Source organism: Pararge aegeria, chromosome 16 (assembly GCF_905163445.1).
Source record: "Pararge aegeria chromosome 16, ilParAegt1.1, whole genome shotgun sequence".
NCBI classification, from domain to species: domain Eukaryota; kingdom Metazoa; phylum Arthropoda; class Insecta; order Lepidoptera; family Nymphalidae; genus Pararge; species Pararge aegeria.
In genome coordinates, this window is record NC_053195.1 from 11,011,080 (window position 1) to 11,029,375 (window position 18,296).

Genomic DNA, 18,296 nt, shown 5'->3' on the forward strand with positions numbered 1-18,296 from the left:
CGTGTAATCCTAGAAACTGCCCCAGTTTGTGTTGTCATCGAACTACTTAACTAAGCTTAGCTTCTGACTTCACATTTTTCAATCCATAAACATATTTACTTTAAATCGGGCACTTTAGAGACAAGTACATTTTACTTTATAAGGTTTACATAGCATTCTTAGCAGCAATTAAAAAAGATTTTTTATGTGTTTTTTGTACTGAAATAAATATAACGGATTTTTGTATTCATATAAAAACAGCCGAACTGCGGCGGGATTCGAACTAGCATTGAATCACGACGTCGAAATATCTGCATGAATTGGGGGTTGAAGCCTTTTTAAGTAACACTAATATGTATCGGATATTTTATATATCCGCTATCAGGTAACCAATTAACAACGCTGAAGCGAATCATTTTAAGTGTGTAATTTGAATTATTTATGTATTTCATACTAATTGGGGATGTTATATGTAATATATTTATATAGATATTTATGTTATATATTTTATTTGTATTTATATATAATATATTTATACATATATTATAGTTATATTTATATATATATATATATATATTTTATTTATATTTATATATTTGTATAATTTTTAAATCTTATTTATTGCACCACCTACCTCTTTTCTACGTTTTTTCCTTTTACGCCATTGGTTGCCTGGAAGAAATCGCTATGTAGCGATAAGGCCACCAAATTGTACTCTCTTGATTGTATTTAAATCTTTGTAACTACTTTTTGTTTCTTTGGTGTACAATAAAAGTGTATTCATTCATTCATTCAATTACAATAAAGATTTGGTCCAGATATTTGAATAAAGTCTCATAAAATCGTCTCTTTTGTTTGACTGTGGAAGCTGTGGCCCTATTTTTAATATCAATTGACCTTCAGATACAGAAATACATAGCAATTCAATGTGAGGTCAATGACAGCTATACTTAATATAATTATATGCTATCTTCAATACGTGCAAACACATTTTCACGTATGTACCTACTTACTATTGATTTATTTAAATGTCCTCAAAACATTTACATAAGCTCACATACCTAACGGGAAAAACAGATTTTTATAGAAGGTTTTGGCTGCGAATAGGCATCAGTTACAATCAACAAGTTACGAGAATCTGTCTCAGACAAGAATCTATAGTCATATATGGCCATAAAATGTTTAAACATGAAAGCATTTTTTAATGTCGAATGTAGGCTCTAATTTTTGTCGCCATAATAATAGAGCCAACATCGGTCACGGTGATGTTAAGAAAAAAAGAGAGAAAAATCATCGTTTTTAAATTTAATAAATAAATATACTACGACAATACAGCATCTAGCACCAAAGTAAGCGTTTGTGTTATGGATACTAAGATGACTGATGGATATTTTTAGGAATAATATACATAAATACTTTTAATACCCAGATACAGAAAAATACACATGTTCATCACACAAACATTTTCCAATTGTGGGAATCGAACCCACGGCCTTGGACTCAGAAAGCAGGGTCGCTGCCCACTGCGCCAGTCGACCACAATACAGCACACAACACACAATTGTCACAATAGAATATTTAGCAGTTTAAATATTGCAACCTCGATTTCATTTAGTACCAAAGTTTTGTGATGCGAATACTTTCAGCCCAGCGGGCTCTAAAGAGGGTAGGTATATTTTAATACTAAACTCATCTTCAAAAACGAAGTCAAAGTGGATATAAGATTTATTTGACAGGCATTATGTAATGTAATGTTACGCAATATATATATATATATATATTTTTTTATCTGCAACGTTTGCCTGGGAGTCTTTGGCCGTTAACACCCTACCGACAAAGACGTGCCGCTAAGAGATTTACTGTTCCGGTGCGATGTCGTGTAGAAACCGATAAGAGGTATGACTATCATACTCCCTAGCATGTTAGCCCGCTACCATCTTAGATTGCATCATCACCACCATGTGAGATTGCAGTCGAGGGCCAACTTGTAGCAAATAAAAAATAAATAAAAAACTGACAATATTAAGTTTCTAGTCTGATATCATATTGATCAAAAGGTAAAATATATAAGACACAAACATCTGTGTGCACCGCGCCTTATAATATACGCGTCTGTCTGACACAGCATATAATAATTTTACGGAGACAAATTTTGGTTTTGCAGCAAATTTTGGTATTTGGCTCGACGGCAAATTAAGATTCGAAAGAATCAGATTAAAAAAAAGACTAAAAAACAATATTTAAATATCAAAGTCATAGTCTTATTATTTTTACCCATGGGTCGACAAAATCGCTTAAATATGTTGGGACCTTCAATTGGCGATAACAACTTCGAAAGATTAATTCAAATGTTTCATAGTTATTTTTTTACAAGCGCTATCTGCCGGTCTTTCCTTTATGTTGTGATAATGTTATCGTGGGTGAAAGTATTAATATTTCTGGCGTTATTATTTTCGCTATGATGCGATTATTAGTTATATAATATAATTTTAATATCAAGAAAACGTAAATTCTACCGTGTTTTAATAATAAGTAGCAAAAAGATAAATAATAAAACTTGAAAATAAACTAAAGCAAAAACTAAAACTAAAATTATATATATATAATAATTATTGTAAATGCTTAATAGCAAAAAACAAATTTAATTCGTTCGGTGAGGCATTATCTTAAATACATTTATAGAAAGCCTGTGACTCCGATACTTAAACAATGGAAGTTAATTTAAGTAGATTAATAAGAGTCTAGATGTTTTAAAAAGGGTAGGTTTTTATTGAAACAATAATAACTCTTTATCTCTATCATAGTTTGAATCTTAACTTATCTACGATATTGACTAGACGTGGATATGACGTACGTAATAGCAGAACTTGTATATTTTGATAAAGTGTTCGAAACTTTTGCACCTTGCACATATACCTACCTCGGGAAACATGTGAACATATGCAATTTTGGAATTGAAAATATCTAGTCGAGTAACGGTAAAATCTAATGATTTGGCTTCAAAATACCTGTTTAAAACAGTGGGTTGGTTATTGTGGTGTGAGTGGGATGGTCTTTTAAATATTATTTCCACAATTATTACCAACTATTCCTATTAATTATAGACGTTTAAAAAGCTACTTATCGAAAGAAAACTTGATATCAGTTGAAGATGCAACTTTAGTAATAACTAATAATAGATAAAATTATTAAATCACCAGCGCGGAATACACAAACCTAAATTAAATAGCCCACAAGGGGATGCATGCAATGCAAATTTCAAGAACTGCATTCAACGCATTGCAAAGTTCTGCAATGCATTTAACAAGAAGAGTAACATGTGTACAACAAGGAATATTACTGCGTGCAAAAATGTAAGATCCACCATGGATTGCATACCTGAAGACTGTTAAACACAATACGCAACTAATTAACGACAGCTTTTATTGATATTCGTTAAAATTCTTGACGGGATAGAAACGTTACACGTGTAACGCAGACGCATACAATTACATTTTTCGTTACCACACCTATCTATAAACGTGTTCTTTTTTGAATGCTTTTTTCATCTTATCAAACAATTATTACAGATATCTTGTCAGAGACTCACATTTATGTTTCACTTCCAAAAGTTTTCTTTAAAAAAATCGTTGCTCTAATAATACCATAGACAAAATTACTAACAGAGAAAACATTCGTCGATAAAATATTGAATAACCGTCCCTCATTAAAATAGGTAGAAGACGTTTTTACTTATCCTAGTAATTATAGATGATTCTTGTTTATATTTAAAAAAAACTTTATCATAACATTAGATTAAAAGAGCTTAGTCTGTTTCCAGTGACTTTACCAAACAGACGTAATACGCTCACGTCACATACGTACGCATTCGTCAGTAATACATTATTAGCACGGAATAAGGGAATACATATTACTCATAAAACTGCCTGAGGACTGCTAGGCAGCAAGCAATCTCTTCTAAGCAACTGAATAAATTACGATGCCGACTAATATAATACGTTTTGATTTAATTAAAAGTGTATGACTGCATTTCTACGATCCTCATATTTCGACAACACTAAACATATTTTCCTTCGTTTCATTTGCTCGATAAACTTCAAAATAACTGTGCAAACATATTTACAGTTAGGACTCGGAACCCCTAACTATAAAAAAGAAACAACCCTTATAGGATCACTTTGTTGTATGTCTGCTGGCCGTCCAACCGTAACAGCTTGTCGTCCATTTCCGCTTATTTAACTTTAACCTATGTCAATATAGTTATTTAAAAATAAGCAATATTTCTTTTAACTCCACGTCTCGATGTGCAAGTCTGACTCTAGAGTCGTTTTTTAGGGCGATTTAGTTTTAGAATAAAACTCAGATATTTTAGTTTTTGCAGCTCACTTTTAATTTATCCCCAATGCCACACTAGCAATCTTGAAATAAATGTATACTGATAAGAATTAGAATCATTGTAATAATTTGAGTTTCTGTATAGAAACTAATCTAAATAAACTAAATAATCGGACAATGATGCAGGTTATTAAATCATATATTTGTTTATTAGCTAGATTCTAAATACTTTATAATGGTACATTATTGGTACACCTACCTATAACAACTGTTTATAACATTTCATACATATTATTTATGTTTCATATTTATATTTTATTCGTGATTACCTAGATGACTCGCTGTAACTTAATGTACCTATGTTTTTTGAATTGCAAAAGGTCTAGCAATATATATGGTGTATTGTGTTTTTGCTGGTTCGTTATTTTCCCATTTGTTTGCGATAAGTGTACCTTTTCATTCATCCTTGTGCAGTCTGGGTAAACAAACTAAGTGTTTCGTGAATAATGAAATAATGTGTCCTTAACCTGTAGATCAGAAACTGTGAACCAAATAAACTAACTACAAACACTTTTATAAAACTGGCTCATTATCCGTAACTAGCAGTACCCATAGATTGTTTATTTGCATAATACCTAGTATTTCTGAACTTTGGGATAAATTTGGTACGTAACGTGCATCTGATTTTTTTGGCTGTTTCTTTACTATGATAAGAGGAACTACAATAACAAAATAGACATATTATGTTCGAGGATATAACAGGTTTGGTAAAAGAAAAATCTAACTAAATCGCACGATTAACAAAACATATATTTTCTCGCAAATAACCGAGTAGGACCAACGAAGCAAATTTTAAAATGGGTTCGAAAATTTTAAAAATTCATTAAAATTTATTTAGCGAATAAAGGGTCTGTATTCCCTATATATATATATATATATATATGCATTAATATGCATTATATATATATATATATATATAATGCATATTGGTGTACTCATTGTCTGTAGCGATAAAGGAAGGCGACGTAAAAATGTAGCAAAATTAAATAATATATTTCTGCACTCGATCTTGTATCAACAAGGGATGATGATAAGAGGGAAAATCATCAACCAGAATTAAAAAACTATTTTTGCACTTAACCTCTCGTTACGGATAAGAGGTGAAACAAATCTAGCAGAATTTTAAATATTTTTGCACGCCAAAAAGCTAGTAGGTAGTTACGTCCTCAAATATAACACCCCATGCAAAAAACTTTGGTTATTGTATGGGGATTCGAGTTTCTAAGAGGCCCTAGCAAACTGCAAAAAGTTGTTTGCTAGGGCCTGCTCTACACGTGTGGGAACCAACTTTCTCAGACATCTCATTAAATAAAACTAGATCCCTGTTCCCGCAACATTATCCATGAAATAGCTAGGTAGGTATGTTAGCCCTATAACCTGCTGGCAATCATATACTTAGTGCCTTTCTATATTTTTAATGAAGCATTTTTAAAGGTGTCTATTTTTTTAATACATAAATGAACTTTTATCGATCTTTAACAATTTTCGCCAAAATTAGGTACTCTCTATGAGAGAGTTTTTATGAGACAATATGTCGTATAATTTAGTTATTTTTATCTGATTTTCTGAGATCTTCAGAGAACGAAACGGAACACCGGAGTTCAGAAAACTTTATAAGTGAATATTATGAGTATCTATGAACTAACAGTAGTTGCAGGGATAAAGAACTTACTCTGCTTAAACTTATAGACGGTGAGCAGGTACCTTTGTAACAATTTTCTCAACAATAAATATAAATAGTTCAAGTTATCTTTCAAGCCGTTATTGGTTTAAAGACTATAAACTGATTTAAGTGTGGCATTGTTTACTTTATTATCAGTGATAATAAACGGACCAACCTCAAAGAAAAGTCCTTTGTTTAATAATATTAAGTGTTATTATACAGATTCGCTACCATCGTTTGTTTATAAAATATCATAACCGGTTTATCTAAATTAATGAAATGTGTGTGAAGCAACTGTTTATAAGTTAATTGACCATATTTTATTATTTACAACTGTTAAAGTCCCGGTTTTTTGGAAACAAAATTATGGTGCAGCGGTGTTAAACGCATTTGATCTATGCCGTGTTATATTGCCAGGTAATGAATTATTAAAGTTGACTTCAATGTGCAAAGCACCAATAAGTATGGAAGTAAGTATGATAATAATATATATATAGATAATAAATATGATGAAACTAAAAGAGTGTTGGTATAATATATGATTTGACCTAGACACATAACGAAAAAAAATAGTTATTTTAAATAAACACCTCCGATGTCACACAAGGCCGAGGAAAAAAAAATCAAATTTATCTTCCACATCATTTTTGGATTCTGATCATGCAGTAAAATTTCATTATAATTTAATATAATAAAAAATAAGTTCGTTTCTAAATATAACAACCTATATTTAAGTGTAATTAATGTTACTTTAATCAAATTTTTTACTTTATAAAATATTAAGCCTACCTTTTTCATCAACACCGGCAACTGATGTTCCAATGACATTTTTAATTCCGGAGAACTCATTAATTGCTTTCACACAAATTCCGTGTTTAATTTTCGAAGTTCACAATATACCACTTTATTTATTTCATTAATCCCACTTGCGTAATGTTTGTTTTATAATTCTGTATTTATAAACATAATGTTATTAAGTATTTCTAATTATTATTGCAGGCACCAAAGATAACTGTCACACAGCGTCCGCGTGTTTTTGACTTTGAATTTCGAGGGTTTCGTTTTGTAACTGATTTTTATAAGTCGTATTTTTATTTTTAAAAATTTTTGACATTGAATTGCGGGTAGGGTTTAAAATCGCGTTGATCGTTTGTATACGCGACCGCCCGACCCCGGCGCGTGAAGCGAATGAGCGAAGTGCGAACAGAAGGCGAAGCGGCGCGCCGGGCGCTCGCGCCGGCTTTCGTTTATCCGTAGCTCCAATTCTAGACATCTAATGAACTGTGTCTACCTCTACTCTACTATGTTTAATTTGTTTATATTAACAATATCAATATGTAGTAGGTTCTCTGATCTCGTATTGTCTCGATCGCTTAATAACGACAGGGGTATTGCGGAATATAAATATAATTTTCACGCTCGAACCGCGTGATGTTCATGCGTGGACGCGTGATATTGCGCCCTCGAAACCCGCCATTGATGTGCAAGCGGCCAGTTTATTTAATGACATTTCAAAAACCAACTTGCCATACTTAATAATATTTTTTTAATTAAACCTTGATGTGAAATATGAAAACGATACTTATTTACTTGTAACACAAAGGTAGTTAAGACGTAAGTTGGCAAGAACGCAAAGCTCATAACATGCAGGCAATATCGTCTATTAGACTATTCAAATTGAAATGGACATAGATTATACCCTAGAATCATTAGGCTCTAATCTCTTTATCCAGAAAAAAAGTACAGTTCCCGCGAGATTTATGAAAAACCAAATAATGCAGACGAGCCTTTGGCAACAGCATGTGAACAATAAATAAGATATAAATATTTCTTTAACATCCAAAGTGAATACATTTTTAAATAAGTTTTAATATTTAAAAATGACATACGTAGGTAGGTTTAGTATAGAATTTTAAGTTTTACGTTTATTAAAACCCAAAAAATAGCATCGTATTCCCTTGTATTCCAGTCATGGAACATCAAAAGTCACATTACTTATTAATATCTACACCCTATAAACGGTACCTAATTTATGTTAGGGTTGGTTAAAGTCTTTAACCTTCAGCCAACATTTAAGCCATTAGAATCAATCAATCTCCAAAAATATCCTTTTTTTTTCAAAAAGCCAGTTTTAACTAGCATAGTGGCATTTTAAAATGGTCCGAAACTCATTTACTTTTATTAGATCAATGTTTAGTAAAATTTAAATATGACAAACGTAAAAAACTTAGATAGATATCATGTTGACCAAGCGATTATACATTTGATAATATTATATTTGAAATAGTTTATATCTGTATGGAATTTATCTGATTATATTATTAGGGAAAATGGTCAATTAAATCAATGACTACCTAAAACATTGATCAGCTGTTGGTATAATCTACAGTTTAAAAAAAAATAAGTTCTCTTGTATTTATTAGATAAACTGTTATTTTTCATATGTTAGTGTACCAGTAAAATTCCAACGACATAAACTTAATTATTTACTACAAATTAATTCTACACAATTAATTAGTTACGGATGATGAACTGGTAAAATGTTAATTAATTTTCCCATTTCAAAGGTCAACTATCTGTTTGTAAACACATTTAATGCAGCACTGCACAAATATACACATACCTATTAACACTTTCATGTGACTCAGAAATGAATGAATGAATGAGTGAATGATGAATTCACAATTCTGCAGCTGTAGAAAACGTGCTGCAGATTATTTTTTTTCCGGAAAAGTATATTGGAAACTCGGAAAGTAGTTTTTATTTTACAAAAAACCATGATATTTTTACTCTCATATAATAATATAATGACTCCAGACAATTGTAGTGTCCGAAAATCAAAGTCTTCACACAGTGCATTGTGCCAGTGATGATGGTATGGTTCCCAAACGGTAAACTAACTATGGGTCTCAACGAAAGGCAAATGTCCATTGGCTGATATTATAATGATACGGCTGTGACGAATAGACGAATCTGTGTGGTTTCTTTTATATTTTATGGTTATTTCATATTATGTGCTGAACCACTACGATCATCAAAATACGCTTTCTACGTACGTGCAATTTAAGTTCATATTCTATTTAATGTTTTTTGACAAAAGTATATGAATAACAAAAATTAAAGTATTTCTATTGATTATTATTATAAAATCTTTACTTGGTTATAAAAAAAATGTTTTTTTCAAATTAACTCAAACTAAAAAAAGGTTGAAAACCTGGTTAGAGATAAATGCATTCCGTTCCATCGATAAGTTACTGATGAATGAACTGTCTACTGCAAGTATGGCCGGATATCGACCAATAAACATATTCATAGAATTTCTAAACCCCAGAGCGGACTTCGTTACTGAATACAATAGCGAAACGATTAATATCCAAACCTCGGATGTAGTTAAAGTACCTACCTATCGAGAGAACAAAATATGTAAAATTTATACGTTTTTGTTTTTTCCTTAATATGTATTTTACTACCTTTCATGGTATTTTATAATATCACAAATGGAACCGCTAGGCAGAGGGTTGCAGGCAAAAACATTACAAACAAGCTAAGTCGCAAAAATGGGAATGTTTAGAATTTTGTTATTTGAAAAATCTAAATATTTTTTTTAATTGGCAATTGTCTATTCGCAGTCGTTGACTTCAGTTATAATACGGTATAAATTCAACTGAACAAACCATAATCATTACTATTGACTTTACCAACCAACTAAAGGAATTACTTGACCGTAATCCACCACGCCGGTCAAGTGCGGATTGGTAGATTTCACACCCCTTTAAGAACATTATAGAGAATTCACATGCATGCACGATTCGGTAGCTCCAAAAAGTAAGAAGTTTTTGTCGGGGATCAAACTTGGGCCGAACCACTGAGCTATTGCCGCTTCGTTTAATAACTACAACAAAAACCTATACCTACTTACTCAATTACTTTCTACGTAGTAGAAGTTTCGTAACAAGGGCACCGACTTGTCTTAGTGGCGCCTACGAGCATAGATTAGATAGATTGCCTACAACTATATTAACCGACGACCATACAGTCGGTTTTATATGCATTCAACATGCCGATTAAAAACTGTGACTGCCACCACCCAAATTTCAGACAAACTTTCGGTGCCAATGGCAAACACTTAACACCATAGATAGGACCAATACCAGTCCTACCTGAGTAAAGAGTTACATCAATGCTCAAATAATAATGCCGTGTATGTTGTAGTTAAAACGTCAGCAGTTATTAGATTGCTTAGAAGATGTACGATATACCTATATAAAATACAAGAGTACCATAAAATATAGTCTGTTCTTAAAACTTAAAAGCATTAAAGTAAAAGCAGGAGAAATTGAAATAAGTAAGCTTTAGAGATCTTGTAGACTATTCTTTTTCGACTTTCGAATCTCAAAAAAGCAAAACCCTTGCGGGATCAATTCGTTGTCTACTTTAAAGCCCGTCCGTCAATTTATGTTTTCAATTTATGTGTTCTTAGGCTGAAACTTATACTACAAACACATTCTATCTCCCTAAATTATAAAGGAAACGCACCATTTTAGAGCTTTCGAAAGCTGTAAGAAAATGAAATCCTGATAAGACAAGTATACAAGTACTCAACATTGAGTTGCTTTCCTTCATCCAACTTAAGATTTGTGGAGTCAAAATATTTTATCTGTCTTGTGTCCAATTCCCTACAAACATGCCACCCTACGCTTGCGGCAAAGCACTGCCATACCTTATAACTGTACCAGAAATAAACGCCAGACATGCCCTGTATTTCGATATAATGAACCGATACGCAAGCTTTATGATTGCAACATAGCGTAGGATATCACCCTGACTGAATATTTCACGATTTAAATGACCAGGCAGTTCATTAGCGTATCGGTTTTCATAGCTTCTGAGCTTTAAAACGGATCTCTGTTTATGTACCTATATTCATTGTGCTTTGGTTTATAATTATGTTTAAAATCTGTAGCACGTGACATTATCATGAGCATTTATCAAGCAGCGTGCATTTCAAAACTATTATTTTAAATAGTTTTAGTTTGAAACCTTTTTGCATTTTAGTTTTCTGTAAAACAAGTTTAAATTAATAATAACTACAACTTGAGATTTGAAATTGAGATTCAATACTTTGTATAAAGCAATTATAATAGAATATTTACATACAACACCAAAATATTAAACATTAATTATGACGAACAGGAACTAAACAACGGTCACTAGATTTGGTTAAGCCACTGAGTAATAGTTAAGGTAACCATTCGTTTGGTTTTCCCCAGATTTATCCCCAATGAGTTTACCTATCATTACTTGCCTTATATTAAAGTAAGTTTAAGTAAAATTACAGTTTGATGTACTCTAATAAGTATTTTGTGGTATACGTATATAATACACTAAGAACTGTAAATAAATTCTACAATTTGCATAAATAAATAAATATAGCCAAACTCACTCAACCAACAAACAGTGCGGATTGGTAGATTTCACACACCCTAATGATCATTATGGACAACTCGCAAGCACGCAGGTTTCCCCTCGATATTTTTCTTCACCATAAGGTATGTGATATTTAATAGCTTAAATTAAAACGCACATAACTCTGAAAAATAAGAGGTCGGCGTTTTGGAGGTCAAGGTTATGGATTTCAGCCGAAGTCCAAAACCTTGATGAGGAAGCCGAAGTCTTGTCACTAGGCTATTACCACTCACGCAAAATTTGATCAAAACTCACTCTATTCAAGCAGACCTCTTATATGGCACTTTGAATGCAAACATTTAAAAAAATCGATTGTTGTAAGCTGATGGTAAATAACAATTACATTCCTAAACTTAAACTAAAGCAACGGCTCTAAGAGGGCCCTATCTGCTTACTAGCATTGCTTAAAACAATATTATTCCAATATCCCTAACGCTCTTACCACAGCGTTATAATCACTATTTTGGAGACGTCAAAGTATGAGATCCTATAAAACTGTAAGTAATTATAAAAAATGTAAAGATGGTCGTAGAACAAAGGTCAGAAATAAGCCTACTACTAACTTAGTTGCGAATAAAGTATTTTACTTACACCGCAAGGTCTCTTACGAGATTCATCACTAGTAATCGTGTTTTTTCTAACTGATATAATCTGGTGACCCTACTTGTGTAAGGAATGCCACTCTTACTGTGGGACCGGTCTGTCGCGTGCATACCGCAACTATATCTAGGGATAGGGTGGGTTCTTTGGCGCGTAGCTCGTATCTTTCAATTCCCGTTTTAGTTTACACTATTTATACAACTCCAAAAGATAATGTGATTCTCAGTCTTTAATTAATATGCCAGAATATTCTCAGCGTTTATTTATTTACGTATTAATGTAGGTATTTTGTTTACATGCATATACATTTTAATAGGTGAACCGATTCGTATGAATTATAAGCCCTCGGGGCAAAAACATGAAGGGAGATGTTAAGAATTCTTTTTTTTTTTTACTTTGAAAATTATTTGTTCATAAGCGAAATTAGCATGTAGTATTGACCTTTAAATGGTTTTGTACACTTGTGTCATGTATAATGTATGATAAGGAATATTATTTTATTTATGTGAATTCGCTGGTAGACCCAATAATTAAATAAGAAGTTTGACCGCCTCATATGTCTATATGGCTGTGTCATCGTAACTCTCAAATGGGTACACAAATTTTGCACATGTACCTACGTAGGTACGAGTACATGTCTGGCCTGCATTTTGGCTTTAATCCACAAAAAGGTAATAAGCATTATGTTTTTTTCTTTAAATAAAATTACATTTCCCCTGTATTTTTGTATACGGATAAGAGTTTCTTCTTCTTCTTTTATTTTTGCAATCAACCATGATCACATTAGATTTATAAATGGTCAAGGTCATTTTGTAAATAACATACTTACTGTGTGACCTACAGACGAAAATGTAATATCGCAATATGCAAATAAAAAAAATTTAAACGTACTTCCCATTAAGTAAACTCGAAAAAAGGTAATTTACTAAAAATTAAAAAAACTGATTGGCCATTCGGCACCAATTCATCAAACACTCCCTACTAATTCGCCTTTCAAACAAAAAAAACTAAAATCAAAATCGCTTCATCGGTTAGGGCTCTACGATGCCACAAACACACCCACTAAATAGAGGTAAATAAGTTCATCAATAGTCATCGATTTTCTGCCGGACCATAAGCGATAGTTAGAACGAAATTTCATGGTCATAGGTTAAAGTCAAAGGTCTTTCACAAAATAGTACCCACGTCGATTGAATGAACCTGTACTTAATTATACAAAAGCTAACGGCAGCAATCCTTGGATATAGTGTATCCATTGTGCGAGGGTATTAATACATCATTTCAAACTATACGTAAGGAAAGTGCATTCTCTCGTGTCTTAATTACCATTTTTTCAAAACATATTTTTAACTTTAATTCAAGCATAAATAATGGCCTTCATACCTATTTACGTAGGAAGGTACTGTTTTGAAAAATACAAAAAAATAGGTATTTTAGTATTTAAATGAGGATGACGAAGTGACGCAGTGGTCAGCGCAGTTAACATGGAAGGTCCCAAGTTCGATCCTCGACAGTAGTAATTGGGGAATTTATAATTTCTGATCTTCCTCTGGTTCGGTCTGGTGGGAGGTTTTGGTTGTGGTTAGTTACCAACAAAGAACCGACAAACAAGTGCCGCTAAGCGATTAAGAGTTACCATGTAAATGTAGTAAGTAAATCATTTACCAGCAGTTTAAAATGATTAACAAGATTAGTTTTTTCCTTCAATCCTTTATACCAATTTGGACGAAATTTGTAGTTGATTCTTACGTGTTGGCGTGTTAGCGACAGCAGCATCTATGATCTAACATCATTACAGCATCATTTTAAGAAATAATTCCTGGCGTCCCTCTTACATATGAAATAACCTTGTTAAAGCGCAATACTGATTCAATAATACTGTCTTGTTATTTATTTATTAATGTATCACTGATTATCTCAAATTTTGTTAAACAAAACGAGTGTGCTTAAGACCACACGACTGAAATGAGCCTGCACTGTGTCTTAGAAACACAAAACGTAATAGCCAGCTACGTTACGAGGCATACAGAGAAAGAAAATGCCCTCTCTCCCTACACTTGTATACCAAATATACTCTATCACTCTTTCTAGCTTCAATCACCCTCTCAATTCCGTTCGTCTCGCAAACGCTTCGTAACGCTCTTGTCACTCATGCATTAGCTTACTCCCCAAATCAACATTACTGCCCAAGTTTTGCCTTAAAAATTATATAATAGTATTTTTTTTATGACAATCATTCGCGTTAGTGGGGCAAATAAACACCAAAAATAATTTATCATAATTAATGTCCGCAAATCCGCACCGGGCCAGCGTTGTTGACTTAACCCCTTCTCACTGTGGGAGTCCCGCGTTCGATAATGGGTTGAGGTGCTTTGAAGGAACGCTTCTTCTAAACTACACGTCCTTTGATAGGTTGCCTAGTAAGAATAGCTTTTAAGCGATAAGGCTGCCTATTGTACCTTTATTTTTTTTCAATTGTGTTTCATATTGCTTTGCGTATAAATATAATAAAGCATATTGTAGATTAGGTACTAGATAGTATTTCTAGATTAGGTTAGGTATCGCTTTAGATTAGGTACTCATTCTATTACCTACTAGTTTTTTTTTACAATTCCATATAGCGTAAGGTACGAGTAAGTCATCTGGCGATGATTTTAAATTTATTTAACAATCATCACCAGCATACGAAAATAATTTATTATCAGTTGGTACATGTTTGAATTATTGCATTATAATGACAAATTGTAATGAATATCTATAATAGCTATTCATTACAATATTCTATTTAACTTTATTTATTTTATGTTATTTTATTATTAAATTTGTAATCATATTATTATTTTATGACATTGTGTTTGGTAAATTAAAATATTAACTGACTGAATTATTTTTAAAATGACATTATTAGTAATTATAATTATTTGCACATTTGCATGCCGAAACAGTAGAATATGTTGTAACTAGAAAAGTGATTGTGACTTACATTTTATACACATATTCGAGCAGATAAATACTATTTATATTTCACCGTAGTCAGTGAAACATATCACTGAGCAACAAGACATGGCTTTAAAACATAATATTGCGTTAACATAATAATATGTTGATTCTATTAATATTAGGTATATCCGTTATATAACTGCTGATGGCCGGAATCAACATAAATTAAAGACCGGAAAATACAAAACTGGATGATATGTTTAAAATGTCTTATATCCGGATAGAATCAAAATGACAACGGGTCATTCATTCATTAATTAATTATCGACCGACTTGGAAAAAGAGGTTATTAAGTATTTTCATTCTAAAGTTTACTTACACCTATAACCATAAGGAATGCCTAGAGTATTCGGTCCTAGCTCTTTTTCTCTAAGCCCAGGATTTTTTGAATGCTTAAAATACCTTCGGGACTCTATTTCGACCCGGTTTGGAAATTTAATAAAACAATTTATCAGTTAAAAAAGTAAGAAGTACCTAGCTATGCCTATACTTGACAATAATTCAAATCGATTACTTTTACCAAATAGGTAGTGTACTTTAAACATCAAAATAAAGTTAAACTTTCACAAAATTCAACTTAATTCGTTTAATTAAACAAGAAGTTCTGTCAATACGTTTGAACTTCACAATAAGTATACTTAATTAATATTTTGTACACCTATGAGGTGTACTACTAGGTATTCTCTGATTGGACATACATTCCCGCAATAAACACATCAGTCTCAAATATTACGATAAATATAAAAAAACTGATTTGTTTAAATATGAATTCTTGATATGATCCCCGGATATGTTCTCTGGTCTGGTCTGGTAGGAGGCTTCGGTCATGGTTACTATCCTACCGACAGACAGTGGCGTGCATACAGGGTATGCACTATGCGGGAAGATGATATAAAATGGAAAAAAATCTCAGTACAAGTTAACTTAAAGATAGGCATTGAAAGAGTTATAAAAAGTGTACCCTTAAGTTTTTATAGCCCTTACTGGAGATTTTCTTAATCTTATATCATCTGCATACCCTGTGCATACCCTCTATGCACGCCACTGCCGACAGATAGGTAAGTGCCGCCAATTGATTTTGTGTTCTTGTACGATGCCGCGAAGAAACTCCTTACCCCTAACAGGTTAGCCTGCTACCATCTTAGATTCATCGCTTACCAGTAGGTGAGTGTAGTCACAGACAACGGTTGTTGTAGATAAAAAAAATCTAAATTAGTCTTCGAGCTTTTTTCGATTATTTGCAAAAGGCAGTGGACAGTTAAAGGCTATTGATTTAAGAAAAAAAAACGTGTTTACTTATGTAATATTTTCATAAATTTAATCTTTTGCCTTACTATACGTTTGTAGAAAAAATTACACTAACAATAGAAAAAAGATGTTTGAATTATTGAAAGTCAAATGTCAAACCTATTTTAGAAAAACTAAAATGTTGACTATAGCTAACTTCATGGTGTCGGTTTTTTGTGACGGTTTGCGCGAGCACTTTTTCCCTAAAGCGCCAAAACAAGTATAATTTCAAAAAGAGATTATATTCGGGACTGGGAGTGTTTCGATGCTAGAAAGCGACTTTAAGACTACGTGTATACCATACAGTATAGAGTACTGAATTATAGACCACGACCCCATAATGTACGGGCTCGAGGCCCCGATAAATGATGTCGTCTGAGATTTATGCGCCATTTCTACCTTCTCGCGATACCTTAAAAGCGGTAGAGCCTATTACTAGTGAAATGGCCGACAATAATGTATATTTCCATATTCGTGTAGATTTGTAGACTATAAATAAACCTGTCGTTGTAAATTCAGCACGATTATATGATATAAATAGTATTAGTTTATCTTAGAAGCTGTGTCACTGGTTCCCATTTTTATCGTTTCATTATATTTGCAATCAAAAAGCACCATTTTAAAAGGTTATCGCTATGATTTAAACTAGCCAGCAAGCAAATCTGTTAATCTGAAGATTAAGATTGTTTATGCGATAGCTATGGCCTTTTCCAGAAAGTACGGAAGTAAGGTTTAAAAGCTGTTTAGTTGCATCACTACTTACTCCCGGTAAAAATGCAGTCAAGGACTAAACGTAGTGGAATAAAAAAGAATATGTCACCTGTTTGGGGCGAGTATTATCAAATATAGTGAAACACGTTTTTTTTTTAATGAAAGCCCAAGTAACATATTTCATGGTTATGATTCCAATTTTTTCAAGGCATCAAAGGGCATTTCTTAATTATGTATTACTTTAAAAAACCACCCGAACGGGGGCACGTCAAATAACTTAAAACAAAACACAATGGCGATTCAAGAAAGTGTAAAACTACAAATAAAGTCGCATTAATTCAATTGTAGGTTAATTTTAAAATAAATTTTAATACATATGGGCACGGGTCAACGCACTAGTAAGAGACTTGTTTTTCGGAGGGCGGGCGGCGAGCGCGCATCGGCACTGACCTTCAGCGACATTAGCGAATACCGTCAAAAATAGAAACCGTTTATACTAACAGCTCAGCGCCATCGCGTAGTTTACGACGTTCAAATACATTAACGTTCTATATATTTAGTAATGGGTACCTAATTGATGAAGTTGTTTTTTTTTATTCCACTACAAGGAGCTTGATTGCTATCTCACCAGGTGGTAAGGGATGATGCGACACTATCGAATACCGTCAAGAAAATAATCGTTTATACGAACAGCTCAGCGCCATCGCGTAGTTTACGTCGTTCAAATACATTAACGTTCTTTGATGATTTCATATATTTAATAAATAACTGGTACCTAATTGATAAAGTTGTTTTTTTATTCCACTACAAGGAGGAACTTGACTGCTATCTCACCAGGTGGTAAGGCTTGATGCGAAATTATCGAATACCGTCAAAAAAAGAACCGTTCATACGAACAGCTCAGCGCCATCTCGTAGTTTACAACGTTCATATACATTAACGTTCTTCGATGATTTTATATATTTAATCAATAATTTTTACCTAATTTATGAAGTTGTTTTATTATTCCACTACAAGTGACTGCAATCTCACCAGGTGGTAAGTTACAGTGCAGTTTAAATTGTTAGCGGGCTAAGCGTTTAGGGGTGTAGCAGTTAAACCCAGACATCTTATCGTTTTTTTTATAGTCATAATAATTGACGAACCGAGCAGATATCCCATTTGATGGTTAGTGGAAAACTTCAAACAGAGCAAC

At 32.7% G+C, this 18,296-nt stretch overlaps 1 protein-coding gene across 4 annotated transcripts in view; it reads right to left on the reverse strand.

Moving 5' to 3' along the window:
- Positions 1 to 18,296, reverse strand: part of LOC120630283 (glycogen-binding subunit 76A) — a 70,904-nt gene that overhangs the window by 16,908 nt on the left and 35,700 nt on the right. The window contains exon 1 of one of the 4 annotated variants that reach the window (XM_039899458.1): positions 6,827 to 7,305. The exons of the other annotated variants lie outside the window; for them this stretch is intronic. Within the exon in view, the coding sequence (XP_039755392.1) occupies positions 6,827 to 6,886 (60 nt within the window). The 5' untranslated portion in view covers positions 6,887 to 7,305. Of the gene's footprint in view, positions 1 to 6,826; positions 7,306 to 18,296 lie in introns of those variants that run through there. 4 annotated transcript variants of the gene reach the window in all.